Raw genomic sequence first — 16,763 nt, 5'->3', positions numbered from 1 at the left:
TGTCAGGACTTCCCTCACGAGCATGTTTGGCCATAACAGGTGTCACATATTTGCTACACAATAATGGAGTGATGCTGGCTCTCTTTGGTGTTAAGTAGTCTCGATTAGAAAGGAAAAGTTATTCTTTCACCAGTACATGGACATCAAGTTACCTTCATTCCTTACTTCTTTGTTTTCCAATTATTCCTGTCTTCTCCAATCAAAAAGCTTTTGTAAACATATGATGACTTGAGTTGAAGGCTTAGCACAGAGGCTAAAGCAGAACATGTACCATTTTTTATCTAAATTAAGTAAATTTAAGACCACTCCTCTCCCCCACTTCTGAAAGTCTCCTCTCCCTAGATCCATTTCAACCTCCAGTGTCCTGGGCTCTTCTGTTTCTCCTAAACAGTAATGGCAGGCCTCCTCCAGGCAGGAAGTACAAGTCCTGTCTTGGTCAGGCCGAGTGATGGGTGCAAAGGCTAGACCATCACGTTGGCTTTTCTCAGTGGCTGGAGATGGTCTCCACGTGGCCAAGTGCTGGCCAAGAGACGTCTGCGAAGTCAGGCTGGGCCTCGGGCCGCCCAGGAGAACCTTCAATGCTCTCAGCTTCTCTGCCTCTCTGCTTTCCCTAGGGTTGAGGATGCCAGGCCCAGAGGGACACATCCCCACCGTGTCAGTTTGGCCCAAAAGGCATATGGCTGCTAGTTTAGTTTGCAAAGTAAACAAGAATATCTCTCTCTCTCCCCTTTGACTCCTCTTCTTCCTTTTATTTCTCTTTCCATCGCCAGCAGCTTCGGTCACAAGTGTCAGCGTGTCACGGCTGCTGGGGCTTGTGTGAGGCCCCACTGCATGACTGACCACACAGCTGTCCCCGCACAGAACAAATGACAGAAGAGGGTCTACATCACGGGGGCTGACTGCCCAACTTAGACGGCCGAAGCGCCTAGACATTTCCCACATTTGTATGTTTTACGAAGGGAATAAAACACGAGGCTGGATTAGGGTTGCTGCTGAGAGTTACAAGCTTTTTCAGATGTTCGTGGAAACACATTTATCATTTCTGTTTCCATCAAAGCAACAAGTGGACCCCCTAAAGTTTATGGTGCTTTTAACTCTCCTCTTCATTGAGCCTACAGGATGCCTTCCCCTTTCTGACAGAAGCCTTCCCACTCAGTGTTATACATTCAATATATGTATTTTTAAAATGTTGCATTTGTAAGGAATTCATTCCTTGCCAAATATACAGTGGTTCCAGGAGAGAAATCCAATACGCCTCTATTTCCCGGGGCAGATAAATCCAGACGGGGCACTGAGTGTTCTGTGGCTGTTTGGTACGTTGTGTTCAGTTACAGAGCATTCTCGGCACTCTTCTGGCCGAACCCACTTTTCATTTTTATTGCATTTCTGTGCTTTGACTCCTTAGCCTGTGTGAATCTTGACACCGAGATCGCTAATGCACCCAACTTTATTTATGCGTGTGTGTGTGTGTGTGTGTGTGTGTGAGAGAGAGAGAGCTGGAAAACCACCCCCCAGATGGCTGAAATTGAACCTCTGAAACGGCCCGAGGGAGCTGGTGTCCGCCAGGGGGAGCCGGGGGTCCCGTCGGGGGGACCCCAGGGCATCCGCACCTGCAGGGCGCGGCCGCGCGGGGACGCACGGTGAGCACCGCCCGTTGCGCGGGGACTCGGGCTGCGGGGATAAGGGGGGCTGTCCCTGCCCGGCCCTGCGGCGTCCGCAGCGGAGCGGGCGGCTGGGCGGGTGGCGCTCGGGCCGGGTGGCGAGGGCGCGGCGCCGGGCAGCGCGCTGCGCGATCGGGTCCCAGAGTCACTAATGGGCCGCGCGGCCGCAGGCCCGGAGCCGCCGGGGGAGGAAATGGCCCTGCCGGACGGAGATTGATGTCGCTTGGAAACGGCTGAGTTGGCGCTGCGGTTCCCGGAGTCTGGTTCCTCGCTCCGGATGCCCTTGCCTTGTGCACCCGCTGCAGCCATCGTGCTTCTGTGCCTTAAAAAATCGTGTCTCTGAATCTCTAGCCGAAGGCCTCTATCCTTACAGGAGATCACTTGAAACCAGAGGTCACTGGAAGCAGTTTTCTGAGACTGGCTTTTATCCGGGAGTCCACTAGGCACTGCAGTGGGTGGGTGGGTGGGGACACGGGTGTTTAATGTCTACACCCGCGCAAACAGCTCCTCTCCCCGCTCGGGCGGGGTTCTGCGCCCCTTCACCTTGGGAAGTCTGGGCATTCTGATTTTCACGTCCTGGCTCAGGTATGGCTGGCGGAAGTGTCCTGAGCAGGCACAGGCCAGATGCCTTGCTAAGCCTCAAACTAAATGAGCCCCTTTAATTTTCCTAGCAACCTGCTCACCCTCGTTTTACAGAGGACGGAATCGGCGTTGGGAGAGGTGCAGGGACTCCCAAAGCTTACACACCTAGTTGTGGTCAGAGGCAGATCTGTCACCCAACTGCCGGCCCCCACCAAGGGAGGGTCTTGATTCCTTTAAACCTCCATCCAGGAACCCACTTCCGGAATAGGTTGAACCCTTATTAGCTCCCCGGCTCCTAGAAGGGAGGAGTGGACAAAGGGGGGCTCCCAGCGCTACTGCCCAATATTGCAAGGTTCAGGCTCACGGGGTATGACGTGCAGGGACACAGACTTGCACTGGTCACTCATAACTCAGTGCGACCAATGTTTCCTCTGGTATCCCACCATTTGCCCAGCTTGTGGGGGAACAAACGTTTAGGGGGTGTATTCGTTTGCTAGGGCCACCATAACAAAACACCGCAGACTTGGGGGCTTCAACGAGAGAAGTTTATTGTCTCACAGCTCTGGAGGCTGGAGGTCCAAGATCAAGGTGCCGGCGGGGTTGGTTTCTCCCGAGGCCTCTCCCCTTGGCTGGTGGGTGGCCACCTTCTCACTCTGTCCTCACCTGGCTTTCCGCCTGTGCCTGCATGGTCTGTGTGTAAATTTCCTCTTTTTACAAGGAAGGACACCGGTCACGTTGGATTAGGACCCACCTTAAAGACCTCTCTCCAGTGTGGTTCCATCCTGAGGTACTGGGGTAGGACTTATTTGAATTTGGGTGTTGGGACACAGTTCAGCCCAAAACAGGGGTTCAGAGAAGTCTAAGCCGTATGAGGCCTGATCCTGAAAACTGTGCATGTCCCATGCGCAAATCAGTCAGCTTTTTATGTGTCCACAGAGACACAGTTCCTGAAAAACAAGACTGTCATGAGAAAATTGCCCAAACTCTGTACTCTGCCTATTCATTGTTTTTTAAGAGTCATGAGTTTTTGGTTTGGCTCAAGCAAAATCATGTGTGAAATCCAATAAATGGGAAGTCTTTATTGCTCAACCACTTTTGAAAAATGTCTGTCATAGAGGCCAATTTTTTTTTTCCCCTCTCAAGTCTCATGATTTTCTATGAAGCCAGCTCATTAGGAGAAAAGACATCTTTAAGAAGCGGGATGGAGAGTGTAGTACCCCGCAGAGGACACTAGATGGAGCCCCGGGCAGAGGCAAGGAGGAGACAAAATGACTGCAGCCCCAGCCCAGGCTTCTGGGTTGGGTTTGAATGAAGAATGCGTTCAGTCATTCTTGAAGGAGGCTTTCTTCAATCAAAAAGAAACCGACGGCTCTGACTCTCATGGAATAAAGTCAGTTGTTTGCTTGTTTGTTTTGGGGAGCTAACAAGATGCCTGTAATCTAGGGATCATAACTGAGCAAAGCGGAAATGATTATTATTATCAGGAGCTGTTGCTTCTCTGTCAGAAATGTGAGGCATCTTCAGTGGCTGTTCTAATTGGGATTGTACAAAATCTTCCAGATCTCGTTCCCATGCGGCTCCCCACCCCCCGGGCACCCTGCCTCGTCCCCCAGAGAAGCTGAGCACAGACTCCCGTTTCTGCTGAATATCCTGGCTCACCTGAACTCAGAGGACTGAATCCACTGGGTTTTACAGCATAATGTCAGAAAAAGAGATGGCATTCTTACAGAAGGAGATGAGAAGGTGTTTGTGAAATAGGAAGCTTATTTTGCCCCCCTCTCCCTCCGGGCCCTGTGCCGCGGAGTTGTAAATGCTGTGCAGCTGCAGAAGTGATTCCCCGAGATGCCCACGTGCCACCCTCCTCAGCTATTGTGGGAGGATAGGCGGGGGACTCAAGATTGCAGCCCTGCCTCCTCGGGTCCTGGTGGGCAGTGGTAAGGGCAGGAAAATAGGTGGTCTATCTGCTGAAAATGCTCTCCTGGACTGCCCAGAGGCTGCTGGTTCTGAAGCCCTGCTGGAGCTGACTTTTCCACATCAAATGCTCTGCATTCTCCCCCTCCCTGGGAAAAGCTGGACGCTGCAGTCATTCTCAGTCCTGGCTGCATGTTTTACCGTCTGTGCTGGCCGGTCTCCAATTGTCCCCCAAGTCCCCATTCATTCTCCGACCTTCTCCACCCTGCTCGGCACCCCAGGCGCTGTGTCCCCCCAGCTCTCCTGCCCTCTTCCTTCCAGCTGGGCTTGGCCATCGGCTGGAGGAGAGAAGAGTCGGGGTGTTTATTCCTCTGCTTCCTCCCTGCTGGCAGTGGTGGGGCCCTGGGGGACCCCAGCTCTTGTTAGGGGCTAGACTAGACCCAAACTGTCCACCTCATCAGAAAGCAGCCTGGGAGGTTCTGGCCCCCAAGCTCAGAGTCAGCACACAGGCCAGACGGAACAGACAGACAGATGATAGGACTCGACGGCTGTCACTCCTGCTTGCTTCCTGGAAACACCATTCAGCCTGGGAAGAGGAGAGGCAGGTCCCTGAGCAGAGGGGGCTTCTGAGCAATCTCCGGCTCCTCCACCGGCCGCTTGGTGGAGACGGAAGGGTCCTCGGGTCAGAATTTTTTCTTTTTCTGCCACAGCGTGTGGCATGTGGGATCTTAGTTCCCCGACCAGGGATCACACCCGTTGCCCCTTGTATTGGAAGTGCAGAGTTTTAACCACTGGACCCCCAGGGAAGTCCCTCAGTCAGATTTTGTCCCCCTGCCAGAATGTAAAGTTGTCCTCTCCCTTCTTTAGGTCCCTAAAATTGATGGGAATTTACCGCGGATTTTATCACCCACACTCTTGGGAAGCTCTTCCTTCGCCGTGACTCCCTTTGACAGTGAAGATGGAGCCTGAGGTGTTGCTGAGCAAGGATGCCCCGGTTTCCCAGCACGCCTGGTGTCAAGTGGGTGCCCCATATATTCTGTATGTGTCGCCATTGCTGACAAAGAGGACTTGGTTCTTGGTTTTCCAGCCACCAACCTGCCTCTGGGTTTCTGGTAGGAAGAGCAGGACTGCTTTGCAGATGAAGCTCATGTTATTATTATCACAGTGCATTATGAACTCACTCTCCTGGGACATGGTCCCAAAAGACCTGTGTTGGATGGAATTCAGCACCACTGTGCTTAGAATTCCTGAGACCACCTAGTGCTATGAGGGTATAACCTCCCTCACCTGCTTCTGTGTGGAGTGAATACCGTTGAATTCATTACCCTTTCTTCATTGGTCCAGTTTTCCACCCCTTTAGTTATTTATTTCCTCTTCACCGACCCTCTCTAATTTTCCCATGCCTTTCCAAAATTTCCATTTTTAGCACTAGAAACATCATTTCTTTCAAATTCTTAAATTCTTTTACTCTTAAATTCTTTTGAGGTAAAACCCATTGATTATCTTGGGACTTTGTTTTATTTATTTATTTTTTATTTGGAGTAGAGTTGATTTACAATGTTGTGTTAGTTTCTCGTGTACAGCTAAGGGATTAAGTTATATATATATATATATTCTTTTCCATTGTGGTTTATTATGATATTGAATATCGTTCCCTGTGCTATACAGTAGGACCTTGTTGTTTATCTATTTTATATATATAGGAGTTTGTATCTGCTAATCCCAAACCCCTAATTTATTCCTCCCCCACCCCCTTTCCTCTTTGGTAACCATAAGTTTATTTTCTGTGTCTGTGAGTCTGTTTTTGTTTCTTTTGTTTTGTTTTAAAATAGCATTTCATTACAAAAGCATGTTGGACCTGAGAGATCATCAGACCCTGCAGGTCGTATTGTATTTAACCCCTTATTCATATTTTGGGTCTCTAGCTCCTCCCAGATGCCCAAATGGGGCCTTGGCTTTGTCCTTGTCCCTATGGGATGTCATCTAACGTTTGACAAGTCGTTTCTCTGATCTCAGAAAGGCTTTCTGACATCTCAGCCACTGTGCAGAGAGGTTGATGGCCTGTGGTTCCCTGCAACTTTGACAGGACAGTCCCCAATTCCATGACCTGCCCGGAATGAGCCCTGTGACCTTGACCTTTCCATTGGACCCCTGGGTCTCCCGCTGGGCCTGTTTTCCTTCCAAGCTGGGAGCCAGTGGTTTGGTAGAGCTCCATCTCCTGTCCTGTGCCAAGGGGAGTCTGCTTCCGCCCGGGGTTCATTACCTGATGACACCTGAGGGAGGAAGGCCAGGTATTTCCACACGTCACGGGGCCCGGGCCCAGGTGACTCGGGCACTCAAGAGTCTGCAGCAGCCGCGGTGGCAGGTGAAGCCGGCCCCTCCCAGCGGGCCTCATCGCTATGCGCCCCCACGCCTGTGATTTCGTCACGTGCACCTTTGTAAACAATCCATTTAGCAGCCAAATTATACACCGGGTAATTATAGCTTCCAGCCTAAGAAGTCAGGAGATCCCAGCACAACCACCTGCTGGCGGCGATGGCAGGGCCTGGAGCAAGGCGTCTGGATGAGACACGGAGGAGAGGCAGGAGGAGGAGGGTGGGTTGCCTTGACTTATGTTAATTGTCTGTGTCAGGTCTTCGGGGCTTGTTTTGACAGCCCCGAAATTGTGTTTGGACTTTTGATTAGATCAATGTGGGAAGCCGGGCTAGAGCAGTTTGTCTTTAAGGGAAAAACAAGGCGGCGAATATCAGAGCCCTGGTATGAAGGAGGGAGTCTCCTTTTCTAGCCCCCTTTACCTTACTATCTCCTTGAAGCTTTCCTCTGGGCACCCAGCTCTTCAAATGGGCGCAGGAAACACTGGCAGAGGGTAAGAACTATTCGGCTTGGGGGAGGAATGGTAAGAGACAAGGCCTGGGTTTAAGACCGACCCGTGCATTTAAAAGGTGGCCTCAAGGGTTTCTTCTGAGCCCTCCCTTGGTGGCTCGGTAGACAGTGGTTTTCCCAGGGCAGGATGGGGAGGGAGGTGGGCACCAGGTAGGAGATGGCAGCAGGGGGCGTGGCTGGTGAAAGGAGCCATGAGCTGAGGGGAGCCGGGTTAAGACCCCGAGCTAGGGAAGGAGGCGTGTATTCTCCAGATCTATTAAAATGGTATCTGCTGGTGACGCTGGTGTTTCCGACCTTGTTGTTCACTTGGTCTGATGATTCTTTACGCCTCTGGTAACAGCAAGATTTCATCACTGGAGCTGCGCCCAGGGAGCCCCCACCAGCATCCTGCTTGTTGCATCCAAGGCAACACAGGTCTCACCAAGCTGTTCATATGTGGCTGGATTTCCCTCTGCAGGTGACGGTCCACCTGCTGCAGAGACTCGCCGTCTAACACATTCAGAAGGAGACGGTGACGAGGGGCTGAAATGAGTGAGGCGTGCGCGCTCCGGGCTTCCCTTCCTGCCCACCAGGAGGGCTTGGCACCTGGGGAGGCTCTCCTTCCCCACGCTGTCCACCGGGAAGGGTCTGCCATTGTCAGAGGGCAGCTTTGCCTGCTCAGCCAATGGCCAGGGAGAGACGTTTCAGGTAGACCTGAGGAAAGAGACGCAAGGGAGCTGGATGGAAAAGGGAAAGAGATTTTAAGAAGTATTGCCGTGGCCCGAGTGTCTGTTACTCTGTTTAGGAAATGCATAGAAACAATGTCGATGATTTTGAGTTGCTCTGGGGTTGATGGATGGTGTTTCTTGACTCTAAGGCTGGTCTGAGACTGACCACGTAGATCATGGCTCCAATGGGATCATGGAAATAACTGTGTAAGGAAGCACGTCATAATTCCACACCCTTGGAAGCTTTAGCACACAAGCCCCTCTTGGATCCTGGGCAGATCCAGGCTCTGAATCCAGAAGTCTCAGAAGGAACCGAGGGGTGGGGGACATTCATTTCTCTCTGAACGCCTCAATACATGTTCACGAAAGCTCTCGGAAGAGCTGTGTCTCCAGGGCCAAGTTCACCGCACATTTTGTCCACTGTTCCTAAATCTGTTTCTGGATCTCTTTGTCAGAAAGTGATCCCATTTTATAATTTTCTGAAGTGCTTCCTCAAATGCAATGGATAATTTGCTTAGCTATACTATTAGCATAAATCTGCATATTTGTTTCAAAATTAAAATATGAGTAAGAAGAAAAGGCTAATTACACCAAAACTTCATGAGTTGCCATGATTAAAACAGTGTACAATAATTTCCCTTACTGCTTTCAAGTACTGCACACTCATTCTCGTGCTTTTACTACATCCTTAGTGCCGTGGTGGGAACACGGCCACCGGGTGCTGTGAAGTTGGAATTTAAAGGCATACCCCAACCCCTGGAGCTCTAGAATCTTCCAGAATGGTGGATTCTATTAATAGGCTTCATCATCATGTAATAGTATTGGATTTATAACTGTGTAAATATATTGATTCTTTGGGATGTACGGAATATTACTCCACTTTTTTATTAAAGCAGGAAGTAGGCTTGAGCAACTCTGATGCAGGTGGGCGTGACCCAAAGTCAGGAGCAGAGACCCTGGGCACAGGCTGGAGCTGTGAAATCAGCCTTTCTTCTCCACGCATTTAAACTTGGGAGAGCTGTTGACCTTTCTTCGTCACGAGGAGCCCCATTTTCTTGAGAATAGAGAATTCTAAAGAGTTACCTTTCGGAAATTCCCTGGCGGTCCAGTGCTTAGGACTCGGCGCTTTTGCCGCCAGGGCCCAGGTTCAATCCCTGGTCAGGGGAGTAAGATCCCACGAGCCGCACGGCGCAGCCAATTAATTAATTAATGGATTGATTGAAAAGTTACCTTTCAGGTGTCTGAAAAGCTGAAAGTCAGAATTTGGACACATTTTTTACGCGGCTCCTGGAAGAACCATCAGTTCAGGTGACTCTGTGTATGTAATGAAGCCCGGGCAGAGTCCTCCTTCAGGGACCACCTGCCCGTGAAGCGAAACCAACCTTGCGAGAGCTGAGCTGCTCCCCTTGGCAGCAGGCTCTGGGATTTAAGCCATCGGTAGTGTCAGCCCCGTGAGCTGTGCTGGGACTCAGGATGGAGAGGGACCAGCGGGCTGTACCCGTGACCCTCCTCCCTCCAGTGCCTGACTGGCAGGGCTCCTGCACCTCAGGGGTTGCCGTGCCAAAGGCTTGAAGGTGACAGAAGAGAGAAGGAGAAGGGGGCCCTGGGCCAGCTCCATCCTCGTTGCGTGGCCGCGGCCCCGTTCCCCCTTCCCTTACTGTGCCCCCTCCTTCTTGCTGCCGCTGCCCTAGCGTCAGTTCTTATCAGTTCCTGCCCTGGTGAGCGCAACAGCGCCTCTGCCTCTGGGTTCTATGCATCAGTCTGTGATACCCAGAGCTGGCAGCCAATTTCGTTCCCCTGCCTGGAACACTCCAGGGTCTCCCCTATTCCCTGCAGGAAAGAGTCCCAAGGCAGCCTGGTATTCGAGACCTTTCCCGGGATCTTTCCTGGGATCACGGAGGGCTCCACCCTCCCTGGGCGCCCTTATGGAAATACAGCCCCTAGTACGGGCCCTCCTGCCCAGCGGGTCCTGTCCCCTCCCTGATCTCAAGCACAGGCCCAGGCCCAGAGCGTAGCTTCCGCCTGGCAATTGTCTCTGTCTTCCTGACGCTTTTCCCTTGGACATTCTAGATGTTCTAAGAAGACAGAGTGTGAGACTAGAGTGGGTTAAGAAGAACCTAGTGACAGATTCCAGGGGCTGGAAAATACAGGGAGGACCAGGTGTCATGGGGATAGCAGGTGAACTGCGTCCTCCCGGCCTGTCCATGCCCCCTCCCCCTGCTTCCTCCCCTCCAGGACAGATCAGCCACTGGGTCCCCTCAGCTCTCCCTTGGTGAAGTTTCTCGAATCTGCCCCTACTTTTCCATTTTCACTGTCCCAACCGTAGCCCAGATACTAAGCCCCTCTTATTGGAATGTTTTCCAATTTCTTCCTGACTTGGAATCCGTTCCACTTACGTCATCAGGCAAATCTTCCTGAAACGCTGATGTGAGCCAGGTCTGCGCCTGAACTAAATCGTCAGTGACTCCATACTGTGGACAGATTGACACCCACAGCCTGGCATTCCAGACCCTCAACTGGCTTCTCCATTTGCATATCCTCATAGAATCCTCTGTCGTCAAATAGGCTACTCTCCCTGCTCTGTGACTGTTATCTTCGGGTTCTCACCTCTGAGCTCTCACCTCCACCTCACCTGGGGGTTCAGACCAGCGCCACCGCTTACCGAGCAGGTGCTACGGCTCAGGTGTTCTTTTCCCTGGGAAGAGAAGAAGGGGTCCTCACCCTTGGCCTTTGCAGGCCCAACTCAAATCGATTCATGTTGATTGATCAATTGACTCACTCATTAATTGACTCAACCGTTCATAATATATCTAAACTAGGACCCTGTTCTAGAAGCTATGAGGGCTATAGAGTTGAGTGAAAACTAGTTCTTTCCCTCCAGAGACCCCACCCCGGCTAGAAATCTCTCTGTTTTTTCCCCACAAAATTTTATGTTCTTCACCCCACCCGTGGACATCTAGCTTTTTTCCAACTTCCTACAGCCCCACTTGAGTCAGGATCTTTGGGTGGTGAGAAACAGAAACTGACTCACGTGCTTTGACTTGTTTACTTGATTGTTGAAGGTTAAACAAGACAAAGGAGGAAAGAAATCTGCTCCCCGTGGCACATCCAGAGGAAGGCAGGGCCAGCCCCCCACCAGGCGCTCTGAGACCCTGTTGTGTTGAGTGGGCGCTCAGGCCTTGCTTCTACTGCCCTGCACCGGCACCCCGGCACCTCCCCCTTCGCTCTGTGTGGCTGGCTTTTTCTGTGCCTTCGGCTGCCTTACAGGGTCTCCCATTCTCCACAACGGGGTCTGCGGGTGGGAGCCCCCAGGAGGGGACCCAGACCAAGCAGGTCTTTGGAGGCGGGTCAGATATGGCTCATTTGAAAGTTCTCAGATCTCGCTGGTCGCTCTCCCAAGCAGTTGTAAACTCCCTAAGGGCAGGGGCTGTATTCTGTTCCTTATTTATATCCTGTAAGGCAGTAAGTAACTCACAAACTTGGCAAATCCCCTGCTGGGGGTGGGGGGAGGCGTTTAAAAAATAAATTCCTCCAGAAACCATAAAGGCAAAAGATTTTAAATTTTGACCACATTAGAACAGAACAAAACGAAATCTGTATAGCGAAAAAACCAAGCAAACAGACCCATGAATCAGTCAGAAGAAATCATAAACAAGGGAGAAACTATTTGGAACACAGACGAACAATCACTACTATCTTTAATTTGCAAAGAGCTCCTGTACATAATACAAACTGCTGGGCAGAAGATCCAAACTGGCAGAGCAAGAAGAAATGCCAAAGACCAATGAACACAGGAAGAGTCATTCAGCCTTACCCGGAAGTAAGGAGATGCAAATCAGAGCTATGCATGACCATTCTTCATGAATCTGATTGATAAAAATCATAAAATTTCATAATGCCCAGGCTGGTGAGAATATGGGAGAAGGACCAGCTTTTAACAGCTCAGAGGGAGTGATAACGAATGCAACTTTGGTGGCACCTGGGAAGCCTGGCGGGGCAGTGGTCCTCACAGCTGGATGAGCTCCAGAATCACATAATGGGCTTTGAACAACACAGATTCCCAGAACCCCCCACTCCAGTATCATCATATTCACCCACGTGTAGTTAAGGGCAACAATTGTGAAGTTCAAATGGTAATAGAGACTTCATTAGTGAACCTCAATGTACATCAACTTTTAAAAAAAAATTATTTTACTGAAATATGGCTGATTTACAATGTTTTTTTTTTTTTTCCTGGCCACGCTGCACGGCATGCGGGATCTTAGTTCCCCGACCAGGGATGGAACCCGTGCCCCCTGCATGAAGCATGGAGTCTTAACCACTGGATGGCCAGGGAAGTCCCAATATTGTGTTAATTTCTATTGTAAGCAAATTGATTCAGCTATATACAGTAAGTCCCCTGCATACGAACGAGTTCCGTTCCGAGAGCGCGTTCGTAAGTCCAGTTTGTTCGTAAGTCCAACTAAGTTAGCCTAGGTACCCAACCAACGCAATCGGCTATATAGTACTGTACTGTAATAGTTTTATAATACTTTTCACACAAATAATAAATAAAAATACAAACAAAAAATGAAGAAAACATTTTTAATCTTATAGTGCAGTACCTTGAAAAGTACAATAGTACAGCACAACAGCTGGCCTTCAGGGGCTGGCATTGAGTGAACAGGCAAGAAGAGTTACTGACTGGAGGGGAAAGAGGGGGTGGGAGATGGTAGAGCTGAAGGGTCGTCAGCAGTAGGGGACGGAGGGCCAGCTGCAGTTTCACTCATGCCTTATGTGACTGGACATGCGAACAAGCCTTCTCATCTTTGAAAGTTCACAACATGAAGGTTCGTGTGTAGGGGACTGAATATATATATTAAGATTATATTATATATATTCTTTTCCATTATGGTTTATCGTAGAATATTGAATATAGTTCCCTGTGCTGTACAAATAGGATCTTGTTAACATTTTTAAAATGTGGATAGCTTTTGACCCAGGGATCCCACCGCTGGGAGCTGGCTCTGTGCCATCACCCACAGAGAAGGTCAAGACAGATAAGGAAGGAAGTCTGCTGCAGCGTTGTTCATGTAATGGACAACCTAAATGTCCATCAGTAGAGAACCAGCTAAATAAACTGGGGTGACATTCTTACGTCTTTTTAAAAGGTTGAAGAGGAACTCCATTTGCTGAGATAGCACAGACTCTGAGTTACGTTGTGTAATGAAAAAAGGAAGAAGCAGAAGAGTACAAACAGTAAGATCTGTTTTCCATAAAATTTTAAAAATGATACACTATGTATTTTGGTAAATGCACACATTCTTTTTTTTTAATGGAAAATATACAAGAATAGTTGAGGGAAGGGGTGGAAAGAGAAGGTTTAACACTCCATTCTGTACTGTTTGATTTTCTTACTTTGTGCATTGGTTACTTTTACTGGAAAACTTTGTTTCTTCTGGATGGCGGAATAATGGAGCAATTTTGGTTTCTCCTTTATAGTTTTCTTTAAAAAAAAATTCAAAAATTACAGATTCTCAGGTTGTCCCCCAGCTATACTACGTTTGTGCGAGGAGGTGCTGGGGGGGGGATGTCGAGAATCAGCTTGTCATGTGATTCTGCTGATCTGTCAGGTTCTATAGAAGCTTCTAGAAGAAAGACGTTCTCTTCTGTAGCTCAGGGAGTGTGAGGACGTGAGGTCTGGACAGCTGCAACCCTTTTGCTTTTATGAAATGAGAACCTAGGTGACCTTGTGCAGCCTCAGGACAAAGCCTCGGGTGGAGAGCAGGGCAGAGGCAGAGAGAAACTGGTCCTGGTGACATCATTAGGCCCCAGCATCAAGCCTCTCCCTAAGAAAGACAGACTTGTCTCTAGAGTTTTCCATTATGAAGCCAATAAATCCTCTCTGTTGTTCAAGGCGGTTTGAGATGGGTCCTCTGTCACATACAATATTAAGAGTCTAACTGATAGACTTCCATTTACTGAGACAAACTGAGTATGTCTTTATCCCTCACAGCCCGAAATTGCCTAATTTATAAAGTATTTAATGATGTTTCCAAGACAATTCTTTATCTGACACCCTGGGCCAAATCTCATTGCCTGCTGCACTTCTATCTCTAGTGATAAACTGTCAGACCAAGAAGTATGTCCTTGGAATACATCCTCCATTTTAGCAAAAGCATTATTATGTGTTTCTGTTACTCTTCATTGTGTAACTGTTGAATAAATTTGCATTCAACAGATGAAGGACACAACCAGGAAATATTTCTTGTGATTGAACTGATGTCTGGGTTGGTTCATTGAATCATTCATTCGGTAAATCCTATGTTGAGGGCTCACCATGAACTTCGCTAGGCACTGGGTGGGTATACAATGAGAAGCAAAACAGACGTGGTCTCTGCCCTCGTAGAAGTTATAAGCTAATGGGAGAGACAGACATTAAACCAATAATCACACAGGTAAACAAGAAATTTATGTATTTAGATAATTGTATGAAAGTTAAGTACTGAGTAGTAGCAGGGGTTTCTAATCCATATGAAGAGGTGGGAAAAGACCCTTTGAAGGAGATGACTTTAAGCTGAGAGCTGAAAAATGAATATCTGTTCATTAGGCAGAGAGTGGAGAGGACATTCCAGGTGGGAATAACAGCACATGCAAAGGCCCCGAGGCATGAAAGAGCTTGACTCATTTGGGAGCTTGAAAGAGGGCAATGTGGTCAGTGGAAGTGAGTGCGTGTCCAGCACGGAGAAGGGCTGGAGAGGCGGGCAGAAGCTGCATGTGGCGAGCCTTGCAGTCCATGTTAAGGATTCTATATTGCAGCCTAAGTGAAATGGGTGCTACTGAAGGTCACTTGAAGCAGGAGTGACATATTCTGAGTTGTGTTTTTAAAAAGATCTCTTTGGCTCCTGTGCATAGAATGGACCAGGGAGGCCAAGGGTTGAGGCCGTGAGACCAGTAGGGGGTGTTGCAGGAATCCAGGCAAGAGTTTCTGGGGCCTTGGACCCGGTGGCTGTGGGGTGGACACAGTGGAAGGACTTGAGATGTGGTTTTAGGTAGAATCTATCAGGTTTGGGGGTGGACTGCTTGGGTATATGTTGGGGGCAGTGAGAGAGAGGGAGCTTGTCAAGGCTCAGTAGTTGTGGCACACGGGCTTAGTTGCTCCGCGACATGTGGGATCGTCCCGGACCGGGGCACGAACCCGCGTCCCCTGCATCGGCAGGTGGACTCTTAACCATTGCGCCACCAGGGAAGCCCCAACAATGATTTTTTGATTTTGCCTATAACCTGCCAGTCCTCAATGCGTTCATTCAGCTCAACAAGTTCTTATGGAGCATACAGAAGTGAACCAAATAGACTAAAGTCAACAAGCATGCATATTTCAAATAGTTCTAGTATAGCGTAGATGCCATTCTAAGTTAATCTTTGTGAATTTCAAATGGTATTTGCATCTTTCTTAATTACCATTAAATGCCTGCATGTTATGCCAACATGTTAAGAATAAAATTCATGAAAACATTCACCAGTTGGGACTGTAGGCTCTTTGCAAATAGGGACTGGAATGGTTCTTTACCACTGCAGCCCCAGCCCCTAGCAGAAAGCCCTGCAGATAGAAGGTGCTCAGTAAATGTTAGCTGAATGAATAATGTCTCTTTGTTTCCAGTTTGGGAATAGCAATTATGCCACAACAGTCATCTTTGTATCTAGCGGCTTCAGCTTCAGTTGGATTATTTCCTGAAGACAGATCTTTTCAGACTTTTCCCATCAAAGTTCTAGCAGCAGTAGAAAATGAACCTTCGTGACTATAATATATAAGTATATTTAAGTATAATTACAATGACTTGGATCTAGGATAATTTTTGTAAGGTATTGCTTTGACTCTTTCTGTTCGTCTCTGTATGGCCCTGGAAAAGCTAACACCCAGATTTGACCCGCACAGCAGGTATAAGATACATTCCTGAGCATGAGATCTGTGGGCCAAAGGGTATTCATCTTGATAGTTACTGATGCATGTTACTTCCCTAACATTTTTTAACAATAATATCAAATGTTTATTAAGCACTTGTTGGCATATCTCTCTGCTAAGCATTTGACAGATACAACCTCATCAGCTCTTTACATTAGTCCTACAAAGCAGCAAGCATGACCATCCCAAGTTCATAGTTGAGAGTTAAGGCCCAGAGAGGGGAAGCCACTTGCCTGAGGTCACACAGCGAGAAAAGGGCAAAACTGGCAATCTTATCTACGTGGCCTGTGGTCCCCAGATCCATTGTTTATATATTTAACATATATCTTGAGGGCCTTCTGTGTTCCAGGCACTGGTTTAATTTAGAGGTTCCTAACATTTTATAGCTACTGTTATTGCTAGAAACATCACAGTATAAGCAGACCAGTTTACCCCAACCTTGCCAGTGCTGGGTATTGTTATGGGTTGAATACAAATAAAATAAAATAATAAAATAATGCTGAAGTCCTAACTCCCCAGGGCCTGTGAATGTGACCTTATCTGGAAATAGCGTTGTTGTAGATGATCAACTTAAGATGAGGTCGTATTGGAGAAGGTGGCCCCTAATCCAACGTGACTGGTGTCCTTATAAAAAGGAGAAATTTGGACACAGAGATAGGTACACACACAGGGAGAGTGTCACGTGAAGATGAAGGCAGAGATCAAGGTAAAGCGTCCAAGGAACAGCAAAGGCTTCAGTCAGTCTCCAGAAGCTGGGAGAGTGGGCTGAACAGATTCTCCCTCACAATCTGTAGAAGGATCCAACCCTGCTGACACCTTGACCTTGGCCTTCTGGCCTCCAGAATGTGGAATAATCAGTTTTTGTTGTTTAAGCTGTCCAGTTTGTGGTACTTCGTTACAGCAGCTTGAGCAAACTAATATAGACATTTCATATAAAAACTTTATTTTTTTACAACCTAGTGGGTACAAAATGAGCCCTCAGGCATGCTTTAAGTTTTTATAATTTGAGAGAAGGAACACTTTGCCGTGAGTTTGTTTGACTGTCGTATTTTTACCTGTTTCCTGGGGTGGGGTATC

General features: G+C 48.5%; 1 protein-coding gene across 1 annotated transcript; it reads right to left on the bottom strand.

The window, feature by feature from the left end:
• Positions 1 to 484: 484 nt before the first annotated feature.
• LOC136792836 (putative uncharacterized protein encoded by MAPKAPK5-AS1) lies at positions 485 to 1,970 on the bottom strand. Its single transcript, XM_067016886.1, has 2 exons — positions 1,611 to 1,970; positions 485 to 610 (listed from the first exon to the last, which is right to left on the bottom strand). Exons 1-2 carry the CDS (start codon positions 1,968 to 1,970, stop codon positions 485 to 487), a joined length of 486 nt encoding a protein of 161 aa, XP_066872987.1.
• Between the last annotated feature and the right edge of the window lie 14,793 nt (positions 1,971 to 16,763).

Source organism: Kogia breviceps, chromosome 16, assembly GCF_026419965.1.
Source record: "Kogia breviceps isolate mKogBre1 chromosome 16, mKogBre1 haplotype 1, whole genome shotgun sequence".
NCBI classification, from domain to species: Eukaryota; Metazoa; Chordata; class Mammalia; order Artiodactyla; family Physeteridae; genus Kogia; species Kogia breviceps.
Note: the sequence above shows the minus strand (reverse complement) of the source record. Positions and strands in the feature narration are given on the sequence as shown.

Excerpts from the sequence above, each read along its gene's own strand:
- LOC136792836 (XM_067016886.1), bottom strand. The coding sequence starts at position 1,970 with ATGGCTGCAGCGGGTGCACAAGGCAAGGGCATCCGGAGCGAGGAACCA. Across the intron at positions 611-1,610 it reads CGCGCGGCCGCGCCCTGCAG|GGAAAGCAGAGAGGCAGAGA; the intron begins GTGCGGATGCCC and ends CCTCAACCCTAG.